The sequence below is a fragment of the Dreissena polymorpha genome, chromosome 3 (assembly GCF_020536995.1).
Source record: "Dreissena polymorpha isolate Duluth1 chromosome 3, UMN_Dpol_1.0, whole genome shotgun sequence".
In the NCBI taxonomy this organism is placed as follows: Eukaryota; Metazoa; Mollusca; class Bivalvia; order Myida; family Dreissenidae; genus Dreissena; species Dreissena polymorpha.
The window spans coordinates 113601658-113617881 of record NC_068357.1 but is presented as its reverse complement, the minus strand read 5'-3'; the positions used below and the strand labels follow the sequence as shown (position 1 = coordinate 113617881).

Genomic DNA, 16224 nt, shown 5'->3' with positions numbered 1-16224 from the left:
ATTTGTGTTTTGTATTTGTATTTGGTATGCTTGATGCGTGATTAAAATCATACGATACTTGCGGATTATTGAGTGTCATTATTTTTTGAAAGCATGTGAAAAAATACATTTGATTATATCACCTCGTCCTGTCTTTTCATGTTTTTTTCGTCGGTATACATGTCTCTAACATTGTATAATTGATCAATTGGTGCGATAACAATATTGGAAATAACATGCGGATAACAAAGATTCCCTTTTAAACAAAACGTGATTTAATAGAACATATGGTATGTGCGCGTGACGATTATATTCTTTTCGATGAGCCTAGAACAATTATATAAACTATTATTTTAACGATATATCTTCAATTAATCGTCAGTTACAACACGGAAGGCAGATTATATATTTTATTTATAGGTAAATATTCAGAATTATATGTATATGTATATATTACATCACATGAAAATATTTATTGCACACTCCATTGTAGCTCGCTGTCTAAACGAAATTCCGTTTTACTTTGTTCAGCTGCACTTAGTGTAGTGTAAAATTGACAACAAAAACTCGTAAAAAATAAGTTTTTTTTGTAAACTTGTTGTAAAAATATGCATGATTTTGGTTAGAAAAACATTTTGGTTAGAAAAACATAACTAAATATACGCAACTGTTATAAAGTAAAGCACAGTATTAGTTTGAACTGATATAAATATGTTTATATAATAGCCATGGAAACATTTATACACTCATGTAATAATGAACATAGAAATAAGTGTACGTTTCTATAAAAGATTATATTTAAATCAAATCACAAAACATTTACTCAAGTACTTAAAAAATCAACTAATTACATGTAATGATTTTGTGTGCATTCACTGTGCATTTTATCAGCATCACAAATAAAATACAATACAAGTTTACTGCTAAACAAAAGCACATTGCTACACATTCCATTCTACTAAATTTTTATCATTAACAACAATATTGTACAAAACTGAAGTCTGAGCGATTCTTTTTCGTCTAGATGTTAATTTTTCCACCTGTGTTTATAATAAGAAACATTAAGCATTCCACTTTGAACAACTTCAAAAAGCACTTTTGATTAACTGTATATATAATCACCATTAATGTGTTTGTGTAGAGACTCCTGGAGCCATTCGGTGATTGTTGCACAGTGGTTCACAATTTGTACCTCCAGTTCGTTTGTGCCGCACCGTTTTTCACAACATTTGAACATCACCTTTACAAAATGACTGCACAGTGATTTCACCAAACCTTTGTCAGCAACATCGACTTAAAAAAATAACAATAATTATGCCATGGAAACTACATGTAAACTGACGAAATTGAACAAGCAGTTTAATTTACCGATTTGTTTCTTTGTTGATAAAATAATTTGACTTGTCACCATTATAATTTAATAACGATGTTTATATAAACTATGCCTTAAAATAACTATTACGCAACGTGTTACAAATACAGATTTGAGCTTAAGTACAAACACGACGAAAAGACAGTTATATGGTAGTACACATAAGTCTACTAAATTGCGAGGGAGAAAGCCATCTAGATAACTTACTGGAACCGATGAGCGGGAAGGCAATGGTCTTGATGTTTCGCTTCAGACGATGTAATTTATCAAACACTTTCTCCACAGTCTGTTCAAGATTCTTTTCGGATGTTGTAGAGAGTGGGTAGGGTCCACATTCAAACAATGATGTCTTAACGTGGTACACATACGCAAAACTCTCCGGACCTACCGGACAACGCGATGTTGCTATCCTCCCTTTTGTAAAGACCTTTTCTTCTATCGCCTTTTGTTCAATACCAAATTTACATCTAATGCCAATTGGCACAAACCCTTGAAATTCAACATCTTGATATTCAGGACAAACGATCACATCGACTTTGGCTTCACGAATATCAGCTGTGTATATAGATAGAACTGTTTTACTTTCATTAAAACCAAACGAAGCTGACTTTGTTGTGAACGCTTTAGTATCTGTCAGCTCGTTCTTTTCTATGGCATCAGGTTGACGTTTCACCACAGCTTCGCTAACCAGGCCTTTTGTTTGATACTGCTTCGGACAAATATTGTCATAAACATGATAAATGTCGCCGGTAGCGAGGGCAACACTGTTTGGTTCTTTTATGGAAAACTTTTCCATTTTGCTCCCATTGGTTTCAATGTCTTCATAATCGGATGCGTCGACAGAAAAAGATCTATTAATGTTCTCTTCGCGCTCAATCGCTGTGTTTTGAATAACGTTGTAGTCCGATGCATTACGTGGCTCCAATTCCTCGTTTGGAATCTGGCCTGAATCCGACACGAATTTTAGTGCTTGTGGTGCTGGTCCTGCATCGATATCGCACACGCTGCTTGAATCAATATTGTCATACAATGGATCCGCTGAAATATGTACACTATGTTCGTTTGCGTATGTTCTTATCTTTGTGGATTGTCTTCCTGGAACTGCATTGATATTTTCCACCTTAATTGTTTCAATTCTCTTATTTTCGCGTTGTTCAACTGTTTCATACGCATCGCTTACACGTTCCTGAAGTACCCGTGGCTGATTTACGTAAGTATGTGAGGCCAAAAAAACGCTGTCATATTCCTTTGGAATTACCATATGATGTGTGAATAATGTTGGAACCAAAACCTTGAACATTTTCACTAGGGATTCTGCTTTATCTCTGTCATGCTCGACAAAGTAGATTGTTTCCGGTCCTAAAAACTTATCGCGGGATTCTCTCCAGAATTCATAAATCGCACAGGCATAAAAGAAAGCACATTCTTCAAGTGGTACTCCGCCAGATCCTTTTAAATATAAACACAAAAATATATACATATACAAGTGTTATATCTCAAGTATAAATTTAACTGTATTTTTATATAAAATACTGATGCCAAAGTATGTTTTCTCAGAAGTACGGGAAACGAAATATTGCTCGGTTCGTCTGATATTTTGATTTGTTTTTATGGCCGAGAACATTTAAAATTACACAACATTTTCCTTAATTGTGTGCTTCAAAAAATGCGTTGTTCAAATACAAAAAATAAATGTATTATATGCGTGTGTGTTCCATTTCAGTATTGGGTCAAACTTATGCATAGCGTTCATAATACCATGACAATTTAATAACCGCTAATATAAAGATATATTAATTTAAATATAATGTTGGTAGTTTCAACTTGAGCGGTCCCCAGAACTTGTATATGTAAAGAACGTTTTAAGCATGCGTAGACGTTGCAATGCATGTCTTTCTTATCATCCGCCATATTTCCTCAGTTTGAGACATTTTTTAAGAAAAAGAAAGACATCAGAATGGAAAATATCAATACCGCGACGTCAAGGTGGCAGCCCCCAAAATGAGTTATTCTGCTAGTTAACAGTTAATGTACATCTATATTTCAAGTGAAAAGATGTTACATTTTATGTACCTGCAAATTTGCAGCTGATGGATAAGAAGTACGAAGACGTGAATATGTTTTCTTAATTGTGTCTTATAATCAAAAGATTTATTATTATAGTGTGTTTCAATCGTTGAGTAACATTTACATCTGATTTATCTGGTTTAGAAGTAAAACTTAACATTTTTTATCGGTGACTCGCCATCTTGACAACTTCCACCAAATAACATATATTTTGGAAAACGTTGTGGACATGCAAAAAACATGCAATGCACACACAATTAAATATACATTTAATGAAAATCCCGTCTTTGGAGTTATTTGCGCTTTTGTCGATTTTTCAGAATCGTCATGCTCTTTCGTTTAAAACACAATTCTGTAGTTTTAAGAACAGACCATACGTAAATGTAAAAAGCAATTAAGACTCTCGCGCGATTAATTGTCCTCATTTACGTAAATACATTCATTATTCCCGGGAACCACTAAACTGGCTGTTGTATAATCTATACTATACGCCCCGTTTACAATGTGTCTGTGTATGTTTATTTATTGTATGTCTAGTTTCACGCCGACAACGCTTATGTATTTAAATAATAACATACAAGTTTATAATAATTAAGCGTCAAACGAAACTTCTTCAACATTATACCTGAGTAAACAAGTGGTAAAATCAGCTTGCGTATTTTTGCCTCTTGCGCGGCCATAAAACAGTCTTTCAAATTCTCAATGAAGGAATCTTTCTTCGTATCGTCATTTATTACTTTGCGTAGTGGATGAATCATAAATGACTTCAACAGGCCACCTCTTGTAGTCACACAATGAGAACCATCTTGTCGGACGACAGCATTTAATTCCGCGGTATATTCCTGCCCACCTGCTTCTTTCAGTCGCTCAAAAACTTTTCCCCTTCCTTCTATGTTACCAGAGCTACGAATAACTACTGGATTTACAATACCAGCATCTTGTTCATCAAAATCAACAATGTCACCAGTACAAATGTAAAGCTCGCGACTAGGCGTAAAGCGGAACTTTGGTAATATAATATCTGGGGACCATTGGGGTTTTAACTTGTCAAGCAATCTTTCCAAATCATCACAATTCGATGCAAACAAAGTGCACTTCGATTTGGCACCATGATTGCCACTGAATACTGGATGTGCGAACTCGAAACGAGATCTGCGTTCCCGATCATCAAACCATATTTGCACGGCTGAAACCAGCCATGAACTTGTGATTTCTTTACACACGCGTCGTTCGAAAATGGCTATGACCTCTTTAAAAACTTCGAGCTCGAAGCTGTCTTTTGGGCTTGCTTTAATGGTCTTTGTTGAAATATCATATTTCCAGTTCTGTATGTTTTTGTCTTTGGCTAGAAATTCGAAATATTTTACATCCCTCTCATCAACATTTGACGAAAATAGATCGTCGATTACTGAAAATATATTATAAATAAAATTTAATTTGCATTTTATAATGATCAGTTATTAAAGTTTCCAATTATGAAAAACGCACAATCTGAAACATGTCTCAAATTTGTCGATGCTGATTTTCGTTATTTTTTATCCATGACAAATCTTCTACGAACAATGCACTCGAAATACTTGATTAAATGCCTTGATTCATTTAATGAACAATAAAAGTACAGAAAGCTGGTTTTCTATTAAAGGTCAATAAAGGAAAACAAAATAGGAATACTTTCAATTATAAATGATTCGATACGACAAAGCTGGTCAGGCCATATCTTTTCGGTCCTAGCCAAAGGGCCCGATGTCGGACTGAAGCCCAATTAATGACAAACGGTCCAGCTCTATTGTATGATTTTGTCTCAACAAACAGTACCATCCATCACACTTGTATAATCATGTGATTAAAATGTCAAAAATATTTTTATACTACATCTCATTTAAATAATAACTCCTATCGCGCGATCATTTATTTTCTGTGATTGTATCTGCATTGGCCGTTCTTAGGTGCTGAGACAATGGTTGACTTTGCAGGTTGCCAGGGCGCTGGTCTACAACTTGGAGTTACCTGGGTTTGATCCCACTACAAACCGCATAATTTATGTGCGGCTTTTTCAAGAAAACATACAGTCATTGTCCCTCTATCTCCGATTTAAGATAGTATCAGCAATTACGTTTGGTACTCCAACTAACACATTACAAGTGTGACTAACGTGATATGATGGTAATACTGTTACAAACGGCAAACAAATAAAACTAATCACACCAAACAAAAAGAGACAATTTGATGCGTTTGTGTTTATATCGTTGAATCCCCGCCAGACTTAAAAGTTGAAGTTATATGGTCATCAATTTGGAGAGATTTTGGCATGTATTGAAGTTTGTCATTAAATGCTTTATATTAATAAATGTAAACATTTGACATGAAAAGCTCCATTAAAAAAAAACAAGAATAAAAGTTTAAACAAGAAAAAAGTAACCCTCAACTGGGCTTGAACCACTGACCCCTGGAGTAAAAGTCTATCGCTTAGACCACTTTGTCATCCGTGCTTATACAATGAATCGGTTATTTTATACTAAATATAAGCAATCATCGTAGTATCACAAAATTTAACCATAGCAACAGACCTCTCCAACTTATTAACTCGTTTCGCGTTGCAACGCTTGATAATTTTCAGGTTTTTAAATCGTCAAAAGATGCATACATGTATAATGGATATTTTAGAGCATGGTAAATGTTCAGTATACAGTTTCATCACAAATATCATAATTACAACTAAAATTTGCCAATCTGTAACTTTTTTTTTTTTTAATTTGCCAATTTACCAAAACGTGAAAAGGCCCCTTTAATAGGAAGAACGCAATTCTGTAGTTTTAAAAATTAACCATACGTTATAAGAACTGAATTATAAATAGCAACATGGAAACCCAGAAACACGAAATGTTTCATTTTTCTACAGGTTTATCTGTAATAAATGCTTAAAATGCATGGATTAAACATTTATCTGAACACACGAAAATCTATTCAAAACAAATCCCTAACTATTTCAGAAAGAAAACTTAAAAAAATATAGAGTCACGAATTAAGAGTTTATACGATTTCGAAACTAACAATTTAAACCTACATGGCAATATGGTAGTATCTCTTAAAAATATGCAGTTTATAAACAAAATATAATTCAATTTTAATTTTTAAAACACACTTAATACATTTTTTAAACATGTATTTGATAACGTTCAATGCTGAACTAAACAAATATGATAAAGAAAGTAGACAACCTTCAGCCATTGTAAAATATCGTCCCCTGACAAATTTTAATCTTATCTGAGCCTTGTATCACTGGTTTATACGATGTGTATACAATGCTGTAAAGTAAAACTTCCTGTTTTGTTCGTTGTGGTAAAATATAAATCGTATGAATCAATCGAGAACCATCTGACACGCTTTGAAAAACAAAGTTATCTTTATTTGGATTTTATTGAAGTAAAGCTGGGGTTGGTGAGATATTTGTCGGAAATATCAATATGTTAAATTCAAGACTTTGATGCAAACGACATTAAAATTGCAATCGATTTGACAAAGACGATGTTGCAATGTTCACATGGTATATTTACGTTGAGTAACATGTACATAACATTCTTTCCCACAGACTATAAAATTGTACGACAAAATAATATTTCGTAGGCCATATCTTGCTAATACGGTGGCATAGAGGCGACATACACTCCTCTTTCTTTAACTGTACTCCTCTATTTTTCTTTTTTCTTTCTCGTTCCAACGACATAGTAACTAGAGCGGACCACTAACTTACTAGTGAGAACGAGTTAGCTATGTCGTGGGAACGACTTACTAAGTCGAGGGAACGAGATAAAAATGAGGAGTGCAAAACTAAAATAAAATGAAAGAGGAATGCTATGAAAAAAGGAGCGGTGTATAACATATAGGAGAGGTGTATTAAACAAAAGAGGAGAAAACGAGTAAGCAATGCCGTGGGAACGAGATAGAACAAACATAGGAGTGACATTCATATTTAAACAAGAGATGTGTTTGTCAGAAACACAATGCTCCCTATTGCGCCGCTTTGAAATAATATTTCAATATATCATTTTAGAAATTATCTCCCTTTTATTACCAAAGGCTCGCTTACTAACAAAATTCCTGAACTCGTTTAATAAAATATGGTATGATATGACAACTCGTGCCAGATCCTATATATATGCTAGCAAAACTACCATGTACCAGCACTAAGCAATGACCGATTCATAAATACTACTAATTGACTTAATAGCGGTATCCGCTTACTTTAATACATTTATTACATATGTAAAATATCCTATGCATGTAATTTTCAAGTCGCATGCCAAACCAAACTTGGTTGAAGGAGCGGCAATAATTAGAATAAAAAAATACAGGACCAATTGACCAATCGTCTGCTTTTCGGGTAGCAGATGGCCGCTGAGGAGCATTCTCACACTCCAATAAATTAAATTCAGAAAAACGTGTCGCCATATGTTCTGTTCTGTTCTGGTATTCTAAATATGCAATATATTGGTCGATAGCCGATGGAAAGAATAACAAAAACGAACTGCAGTTACATGTTGTTTCTTTTAAAACACTGTACTACCACCAGTAAGAACCTTTTACAATAATTGACGTTAAAATTACCATAATCTTGAGTTTTTATGTTTTGGTATAACAGGTTGACGAGCTGAACAAAGAGTATCGATAACGTGAGTTCTCGGAACGAGATTGATACTGAAATCTACGCAGAAATATTTCCGCCGCCAAAAATAAAGCCAAATCAATACGTTTCTTAGAAAGCTACGTTTTATAGTTTTGTATTCCTGAGTGTGGACTCGTATATATCTATGTGTGAATTGTTTTATATTATTATATCAATGGGTTCTCAAGTTATTGATAATTTTATATTTTGCTAGCAATTGATCTTTGAACAATTAATTCTTTTCCGCTTTATATGCAGCTTTTCGTAACGGCTGATTATAAGGAATCAAAATCCTCTTAACTCAAGTTTCGAGTCATTTACATTCAGCGCAAATATACAAAGAAAAAAGGGGAAGCAGCTACTTAACCCAGTTATGCCTAGTGGAATCTCCCATCCTTCTAATTGGATCAATTTATTTCCGAAATTAGGGATGTCTAGTATATTTATTTCTATATTTAGAATATTTCCTACATAAATTCCTCTAAGCAAACAGCGCAGACCCAGATGAGAAGTCGCATGATGTTTGCCAAGGCCAGTTTTCTTAACTCTAGGCATAAATGGTTTAAGAATCATTTGCCCACTTGTTTGAAGATCAATGTCGTCATTGTGAACAAGTACATTAAGTTTCAATTTAATGTATTTACTAGTTGTTAAACATTTCAACTTTTCAATGTCAGTAATAATGTTAATCATTGAAATTACAACGACAGATGCCTATGGATATGCATATCGAATATCAATGGCTATATGCCATGTTAAAATGGATTGCAATTTTGTTTGGAACATCTGGCTACAAGAGATGGAAAATGCGAATATTACAATTGTTGCGGCTTAATCAGTTTGAACTCATTTAACAGTTGTCGTCGATTCGGTCACAGCAAATGAGCACCACATAAGTTACCAAGAAAACAGATTTCATTGTAAAATGTTTATGATATGGGAAACAGGTAGTACTTAAGATAAATAATTCTAACCAATTAAACAATAACGAGCTAATATTGTAAAATTCTTCCTCTTATATATGTATTATAGTCCATAGTTCCCTTCATATCTTATTTCACATACAGAGACATTAACAAAACATTTATAAATGTGCCGACTTATATATGAGCCGCGTTCTGAGAAAACTGGGCTTAATGCATATGCTTAAAGTGTCGTCCCAAATTAGCCTGTGCAGTCCGCACAGGCTAATCAGGGACGACACTTTCCGCTTTTATGGTATTTTTAGTCTCAAGGAAGTCCCTCCTTACCGAAAATCAAGTTTAGGCGGAAAGTGTAGTCCCTGATTAGCCTGTGAGGACTGTACAGGCTAATATGGGATGACGCTTTACGCACATGTATTAAGTTTTCTCAGAACAAGGCTCATATATATTATATATATACGATTTGCATTGCATGAAGATTATAAGCCTAACAATAAGATGTCGTGTAACGGCTAAATTTAATATGAATAAAATTAGACAAAGATAGATAAAAACTAAACAATTGTATCTTGTAAAAAATATTATGTGATTCCATAAAAACAATTTATCTTTCACATCTTGTCGCAGTTGCATGCGTTCGAACACTGTAAATGAAACTACAATTGGTATCCAAACTAAAATATATCGTTTTGTTTTGAACCCAGAAAATGGCAGGCTATGAATTCCAATTTTCAAGAAACGTTGCGGAAATGTGTTCGTGTCACTCTGTGTGCGTGTGAGTCTCAATAGTTTTAAATAATAAAGATATTTAGCAGATGGTCAACAATAAGAATAAACTTAAAAAGTAGTTTCTGACAACATTTGCTTTTCAAGACAAAATCGATTTAAAAAAAGTCGTTTCTGAGAAGATTTGATTATCAAGTTATCAAGTAAAAGTAGAACTTTTTTTTCAAATTTAAAAAAAGAAGTTTATAAGAAGAGTTGCTTTTCTAGTATAGTCGTATTCGAAAAAATAGAGAATAATGTCCAAGTATTGTCTTGATAAATAATCATGATTTGCATATTGTAAGTAAAAATTGGGTACAACAATCGAATTTTATTTTAGGTCAATCCCATGATTTATCAAAGCATAAGAACTTCCTTGATCTGAAGACCACTCAAATACAGTGCTATTTAATTTGATTAGAAGTGCGACATTGTTATTGTATATATTGTTTCCGTTTTTTTATCGTAGACAAGTGCTATTTCATTTGATGATACGTGCGTCATTTTTATTGTAGATAATGTTCCTTTTATTAATTGTTATTGAAGCCATTTATTTCGTTTGTTTTTGCAAGTATTTATTTTGTTCTGGACGGAAGTCCAATTAGTACGGCTCATTAGTAGCATGTTGCTGACTCTTGACACTAAGAAGGAAGTGTTTCGTTCATTTGGGTCATACATGTAATTGAATAATTTTCATTTATCTATATTCCAAAACAGTTGAGTGAAACATACTGTAAAAATATTAACTCGTATATTATGTCATACATTATTTTTTACGTCCATGTCCAATAATGATACATTTTAGGAACTGGTGTAGTGTTTCTTCTGGTGCAGTTTGTTGTTTAAACGATTGTAATAACTGTTTTTGTATTTACGAAGCTAATGAAACAAGTTTTAGACACTCAAAATCAATTTTTAAGTCATCTTGTGTATAAGGAGAAAACAAATGCAGACAATATGAACGTGTAAACCAAATGCAATGGTAATTTAAATTATTATTATTTACTCTATATATCATATAGTGGCTGCCTTGTTTCATACAGTTGTATCATTACTCAAAGCTCTGGTACTAAAGATTTTCAAGCAAGCACGTTCTTGTGGCCTTTCATAAGAATACAATTCTAGATACATTTTCAGGAAGGATATGTTTGTCTTTTATTCAAGGAAACTGATCACTTGCTTTAATAAATCATGTCAACACATATTAAGCGACTATACTATATAAAAGTATGATACAAATTGGGTTTAACGATCTAAGAACGGTCAATTAAAAGCTTTCAGGGCTTAAACGGATATTAAAGCGCACATTGCCTTACATTAAACTAACATTAATCACACAAAAGAACACAAGTACAAATTTAACTCATGACATTATAATTCAAATTCAGTATCAATAAAAATAGAATAACAATTCAAGGTATATCAATTTCCTAAGGAATGCGTATATATTCACCAGATGTACACTATTGAAACTTGTTTAGGCATGAGGCGGTGAAATAAATAAATAAGTTACCCATCGAGTATAGTAGGTCATTTTTAGTCAAAATAAAAATATATCTCATCATGAAATAAAATCTTCGTCCATCTATCTATCTATCTATCTATCTATCTAACTATCTATCTATGTATCTATCTATCTATCGGGAAATAACTGCGATCGACTTTCTTGTATTCAACCGTTGAAAAATGTTCATATAAATTTTCAAAAATCATCAAAAATCCCAGTTTTGTGTTTACAGGAGCTTGTGGCAGATTCGTGCACGTTAAATGATTTTTTCATTCAATCCGACTTAAGCGAACATGTACACATTTGTACACATACATATAAAATAACAGCATGCGTCGAAGTACACACAAAACACACATCATTTTAAAGAACAGCTAATCTAAAAAAAAACAGGAAATAAACAAGTTCGTGAACATATTTCGTGAAAATGTCACATGGATAGGGTTAATACATAGTGATCACACAATCTTATCCATATCAACTTTATTGATGATTGGAGATTGATAGCAATCATAGCAATAACGACAAATGTTACCGTTTCTGTCCCATTACATTATGATAAAAATTAGAGCGTGAAAAGTTATAACACTATAATTCATGTCGCATGACAACGATACAACTCAGAACATTTTAGTATTTTTTACATACCATTTGTAAACATAACAAAAAATGTTAATCAGCCTAGCTACAGCCAGCGTTCCATTTTTTGTACAGGGATTCCTGGAGCCATCGCGTGATGGTTGCGCATGGATGAACGATAAATACTTCCAATTCGCCAGGGTCACACCGTTTGTCGCAACAGGTGAAAATCACATTTATAAAATGACTGCAAAGTAGCTTCACTAGTTCTTTGTCAGCAACATCAACTGGAAAGATAAGAAGCATTTAATCGTAGATTCTTTTTTTGTTATAACGAAACAAATACATGGAAATGTATATTTTTTATAAATATGAAGCTCAGTTTGGCCATATTGAACAAGAAAAGTGTTCGTTTGTTTTGTTGAAGCACTGCATGCATCACTAAAATACAAATTGCTGCTATAACTTGTTGTAACATCGTTTGAGTTAAAACAAATCGTACAGCAGTTTATATTTATTTTATTTTTGTCCAATTTTATTTTTATGATTGTGATTTGAATTGTTCACAGTACGTTTGTCAATTGACATGATATGAACATGTTTTATAATAGGTAAATAGTTTGCACTATATATACTTTTATATTTTTGCAATTTCTCGATCGTTAGAACATAATAAAAGTTCTGTTGGACATGCATTTAAATCACTCCTTACCGAGAATGAAAATGATTATTATATAACCAAAAGTACTGAAATACCGTCGATTTTACTAATATATAATATTCATTTAATATCTGCATCAAACCCGAACTCAAAATATAGAGTAAGTAATGAAGGACACTTACTGGAACCAATTAAGGGAAATGCTACGGAATTGATATTGCGCTCAGATAGACGATGCAGTTTATCGAACACTTTCTCGACAGTCTGCCGAAGATTGTCTTCGGAATTTCTTGTTATGGGATATTCCCCACATTGAAACAAAGATGCCTTGACATGGTAGACATACGTCACCTCTTTCCTGTTTTCGCTTACAGGAATAAGCGATGTTGCTATCCTTCTCGTTTGGAAAACCTTTTGTTCAATTGACTCTCTTTCAATACCAAATCTACACCTTATACCGTTCGGAATGAAACCACTAAAATCATTTGTAGTTTGATATTCCGGACATACGATCGCATCTACCACTTCTTCTCGAATATCAGCATTTTTTATTACAAGCTTAGTTTTACTTCTTTCAAACAAACATTGATCTTTAGATAGTTTAGCATCAGCAATTTCGATTTCTTGTCTTGAGCCAGAAACTTGTGGTGATAGTATCTTGTGGCTGCTTCTATGACCTTTCTTAATCTCGTCACTAGCATTTGGAGGTTTAACCTCATAGTCATCTACCACATTAGTATTCACATTCAAACGAGTGTCTGGCATTTCTTTATAGTCCCTGTTTTTCTCATCTGTAATTACAATTTTAGGATTGACGTCGTTATATAATGTTTTGTCCGTCTGTGCTGGCCCTTCGTCAATATCAAAAATACTCTTTGAATCGATGTCTTCATACGCTGTTGAGGCAGTTGTTCTGTCACTATGTTTGTTCATCTCTGTTTGGCCAACATCCGACGATCGTCTACCCGGAACAGCATTATCAGTTTCTCCTTCCACGTGGAGTTTTAACTTGTCGAATTGCGTCTTTGCAGTTTCGTCTTTCACGCGTAGTTCAATAGGCTCATAAGCGCTGTCGACCCTGACTCGGGGTAGATGAGGCTGATTTTCGTACACGTGCGCAGCCATCAAGTTAATGCGAGCATAGTCGTTTGGAATGAACATTCGCTGCGATGATTTTGTTGGAAACATTACGTTGAAATAACTCATGAGGGATTTGGCTTTCTGTTTGCTTTGCTCGACAAAGTATATTTCGTATGGCCCTAGATACGTGTTACGGGTTTCTCGACAGAATTCATAGATTGCACAAGCATAAAAGAATGCACATTCTTTCAAACTTACTCCACCGGAACCTATATAAAGAGAACAGAATAAGAAATACAAACATCTTAGAAGCAATATTGTATAATTTTAGATTTATTGCACAAAAATAAACTCTCGCTAAGTTGTAAATCAAAATGAGACATCAGTATTTTCGAGTAAATATTTGTGTCAATAATCAAAATAAAACTGTATTTCTTTCTGACATATTTCGTAAAAATACACGAAACCAGTACATGTAGTGACACAAATCTGAATTAACCTTACTTTATAAATGGACATTTACCAAAGATAATATAGAAGCCTATGCAAAATAGCTCATTTTAACCCAAATACTTGTACATGCCATACTGTGAACGCTTGTATATGTTTATCTCACTGTCTGTTTAACTACGATTTATCTTACCTGAGTACATAAAAGGTAAAACCAACCGCCTTAGATTGAATTTTTGGGCCACATGTAAACAGTCCTTTAAATTGTCCACAACAGAATCCTTCTTTGTCTGGTCATTCGATACCCTGCGTGTTGGATGTATGATCAATGAATCCAACTGGCCGCCTTTTGTAGTCACGCAAAAAGATCCGTCTTGATGGTCAAAATCGCTTAATTTTGACACGTATTCAACACCACCTGCTTCTTTGAGTCTCTCGAAAATTTTACCCTTTCCTGCTAATTGACCGGAATCCTTTACAATGACAGGATTCACAATACCGGCGTCTTTATCATCGTAATCCACAATGTCACCAATACAGACAAATAAGTCACGATGGGCGGTTAACCGGTACCTGTCTGATACAATTTCTGGAGACCATACCTCTTTAGAATGAAGATGTATTAATTCGTGCAGCGTATTCAAATCATTCAAGTTCGAAGCAAAAAATTGGCAGAAATGCTGGTCTCCATCATTCTCTGCAAATACCGGATGTGCAAATTGTTCAAATTGTTCTCTTCTTTTCTGGTCCTCAAAAAATGACCGTACAGCAGATACGTGGCGTTTAGAGGTTACTGTTTTGCTCACACGACCATTAAACAGGGTAAGGATAGCATTAAATATATCGTATTCCTTTTGGCTTGTCAGGGATGCTGTGATAGTCAGTGTTGATGCATTGTATGCCCAGTTGTGTAATCCTTTGATTTCGGCAAGAAATTCAAAATATTTTGCATCTCGCTCTTTCACGTTACCCACAGGAACGGATTTAAGAGTGCCTGAAAGTATATGTATGGAATGCAGTTGCTAAGCTCTAGCACAAAATAATTCTCTTAGATGCTCGACGAATAACAAGGTCAGAGTGGTCCTATGCAGCTGACTTAAGTAATCATGGTATCATGATTGAATTTAAGATTTGAATATTGGCTAAATAAATGTTGGTAGTAATCAATATTACACTAAATTTATTAACACGATGCCCCAAAATTGAATTTCGAATATTAAAAAAAACGGTTTCATTGTGTTTAATATATTTCTTTCGAGAATGTGTTGAAATCGGGTTAGATAATCAGTCAGTTAACTACATAATTATCAAACAAGTAGTTTCTCACAAAAAGTCATTAGTTTAATTGCAAAGCTTCAACAACCCCAGTGTGGCAACTGGAGTTTAATTCTTACTTCTAGATTTCATTTAACTCATTCATCAGATAAACATCTGGTCGTGTTCATGAAAACATGAACAATTTTCTTATACGTTTTATGCTATTGATAGCAATATCGATTGACGTGTGTAAATAGCGATATTACTCTAATAATGACCTCATTTATAAATTACAATTTACGTGCGTTTATTTTTTTGAAGAAACATCAAATATTTATAACAAAATTGTAATCTTTAAATTAGACCCATAAAATGTTAAATTACAAGGAAATAAATAATAAAAAATATATTAACCTTCAGCCATTGTAAAATGCTTTCCTGTGCGAAACAGCTCACTCTTGAATGAACAACAGGAGGAAGTTTAAATGCCTTACTTATATTAACATCGTCTTCTCTCCACAAAAGATATTATTGGAGAGGTAGACCTGGCTAGAGATGGATAAAAAAACACGGATCAACGCGACTTTGTTTACATTGTCGTTTTCTCGCAACTAACGATTCTATGAATTGTGTTTGTTTCTTTGTTTAGATTTGCTGTTTCAACAGTTAAAAATTTATGTCATATCCTGGATCCCGCCAATGCATACTGTTCCTGTTAGCTGGTTTACCAGTAAACGATAACTTCTCTATTTTAATCAGAGAAATGGGAGAAATGCTATACAAATGATTTCATTACTAATTACCACGCAGTACCGGGGATCGATGCCCTTGACCCGAGCTGTAGTCTAACGCATTTAGAAATACTCAGTTGTACTGAATTATGTACGTTTCCTAGATGTACAGTTTGCATAAGATTGTATT

At 33.8% G+C, this 16224-nt stretch overlaps 1 protein-coding gene across 3 annotated transcripts; it reads right to left on the bottom strand.

Moving 5' to 3' along the window:
• Positions 1-375: 375 nt before the first annotated feature.
• Positions 376-16142, bottom strand: LOC127871084 (uncharacterized). Of its 3 annotated transcripts, none has more exons than XM_052413738.1 (4): positions 15718-15729; positions 4044-4826; positions 1559-2800; positions 376-1272 (listed from the first exon to the last, which is right to left on the bottom strand). In XM_052413738.1, exons 1-4 carry the CDS (start codon positions 15725-15727, stop codon positions 1082-1084), a joined length of 2226 nt encoding a protein of 741 aa, XP_052269698.1. In that variant the 5' UTR covers positions 15728-15729; the 3' UTR covers positions 376-1081. The 3 variants fall into 3 exon arrangements, with proteins under 3 accessions (XP_052269698.1, XP_052269697.1, XP_052269700.1); XM_052413737.1 differs by lacking the exon at positions 15718-15729 and adding an exon at positions 6637-6737; XM_052413740.1 differs by lacking the exons at positions 376-1272; positions 1559-2800; positions 4044-4826 and adding exons at positions 8995-12142; positions 12699-13865; positions 14240-15040 and having other exon boundaries at positions 15718-16142.
• Positions 16143-16224: the final 82 nt, after the last annotated feature.

What these genes read in the sequence shown, in the direction of transcription:
- LOC127871084 (XM_052413738.1), bottom strand. An exon ending in TTTACCACTTGTTTACTCAG is followed by an intron (nt 2,801 to 4,043) that starts GTATAATGTTGA and finishes TATATTTAAAAG; the next exon opens with GATCTGGCGGAGTACCACTT. An exon ending in CTTCCCGCTCATCGGTTCCA is followed by an intron (nt 1,273 to 1,558) that starts GTAAGTTATCTA and finishes TATTTTTTTAAG; the next exon opens with TCGATGTTGCTGACAAAGGT.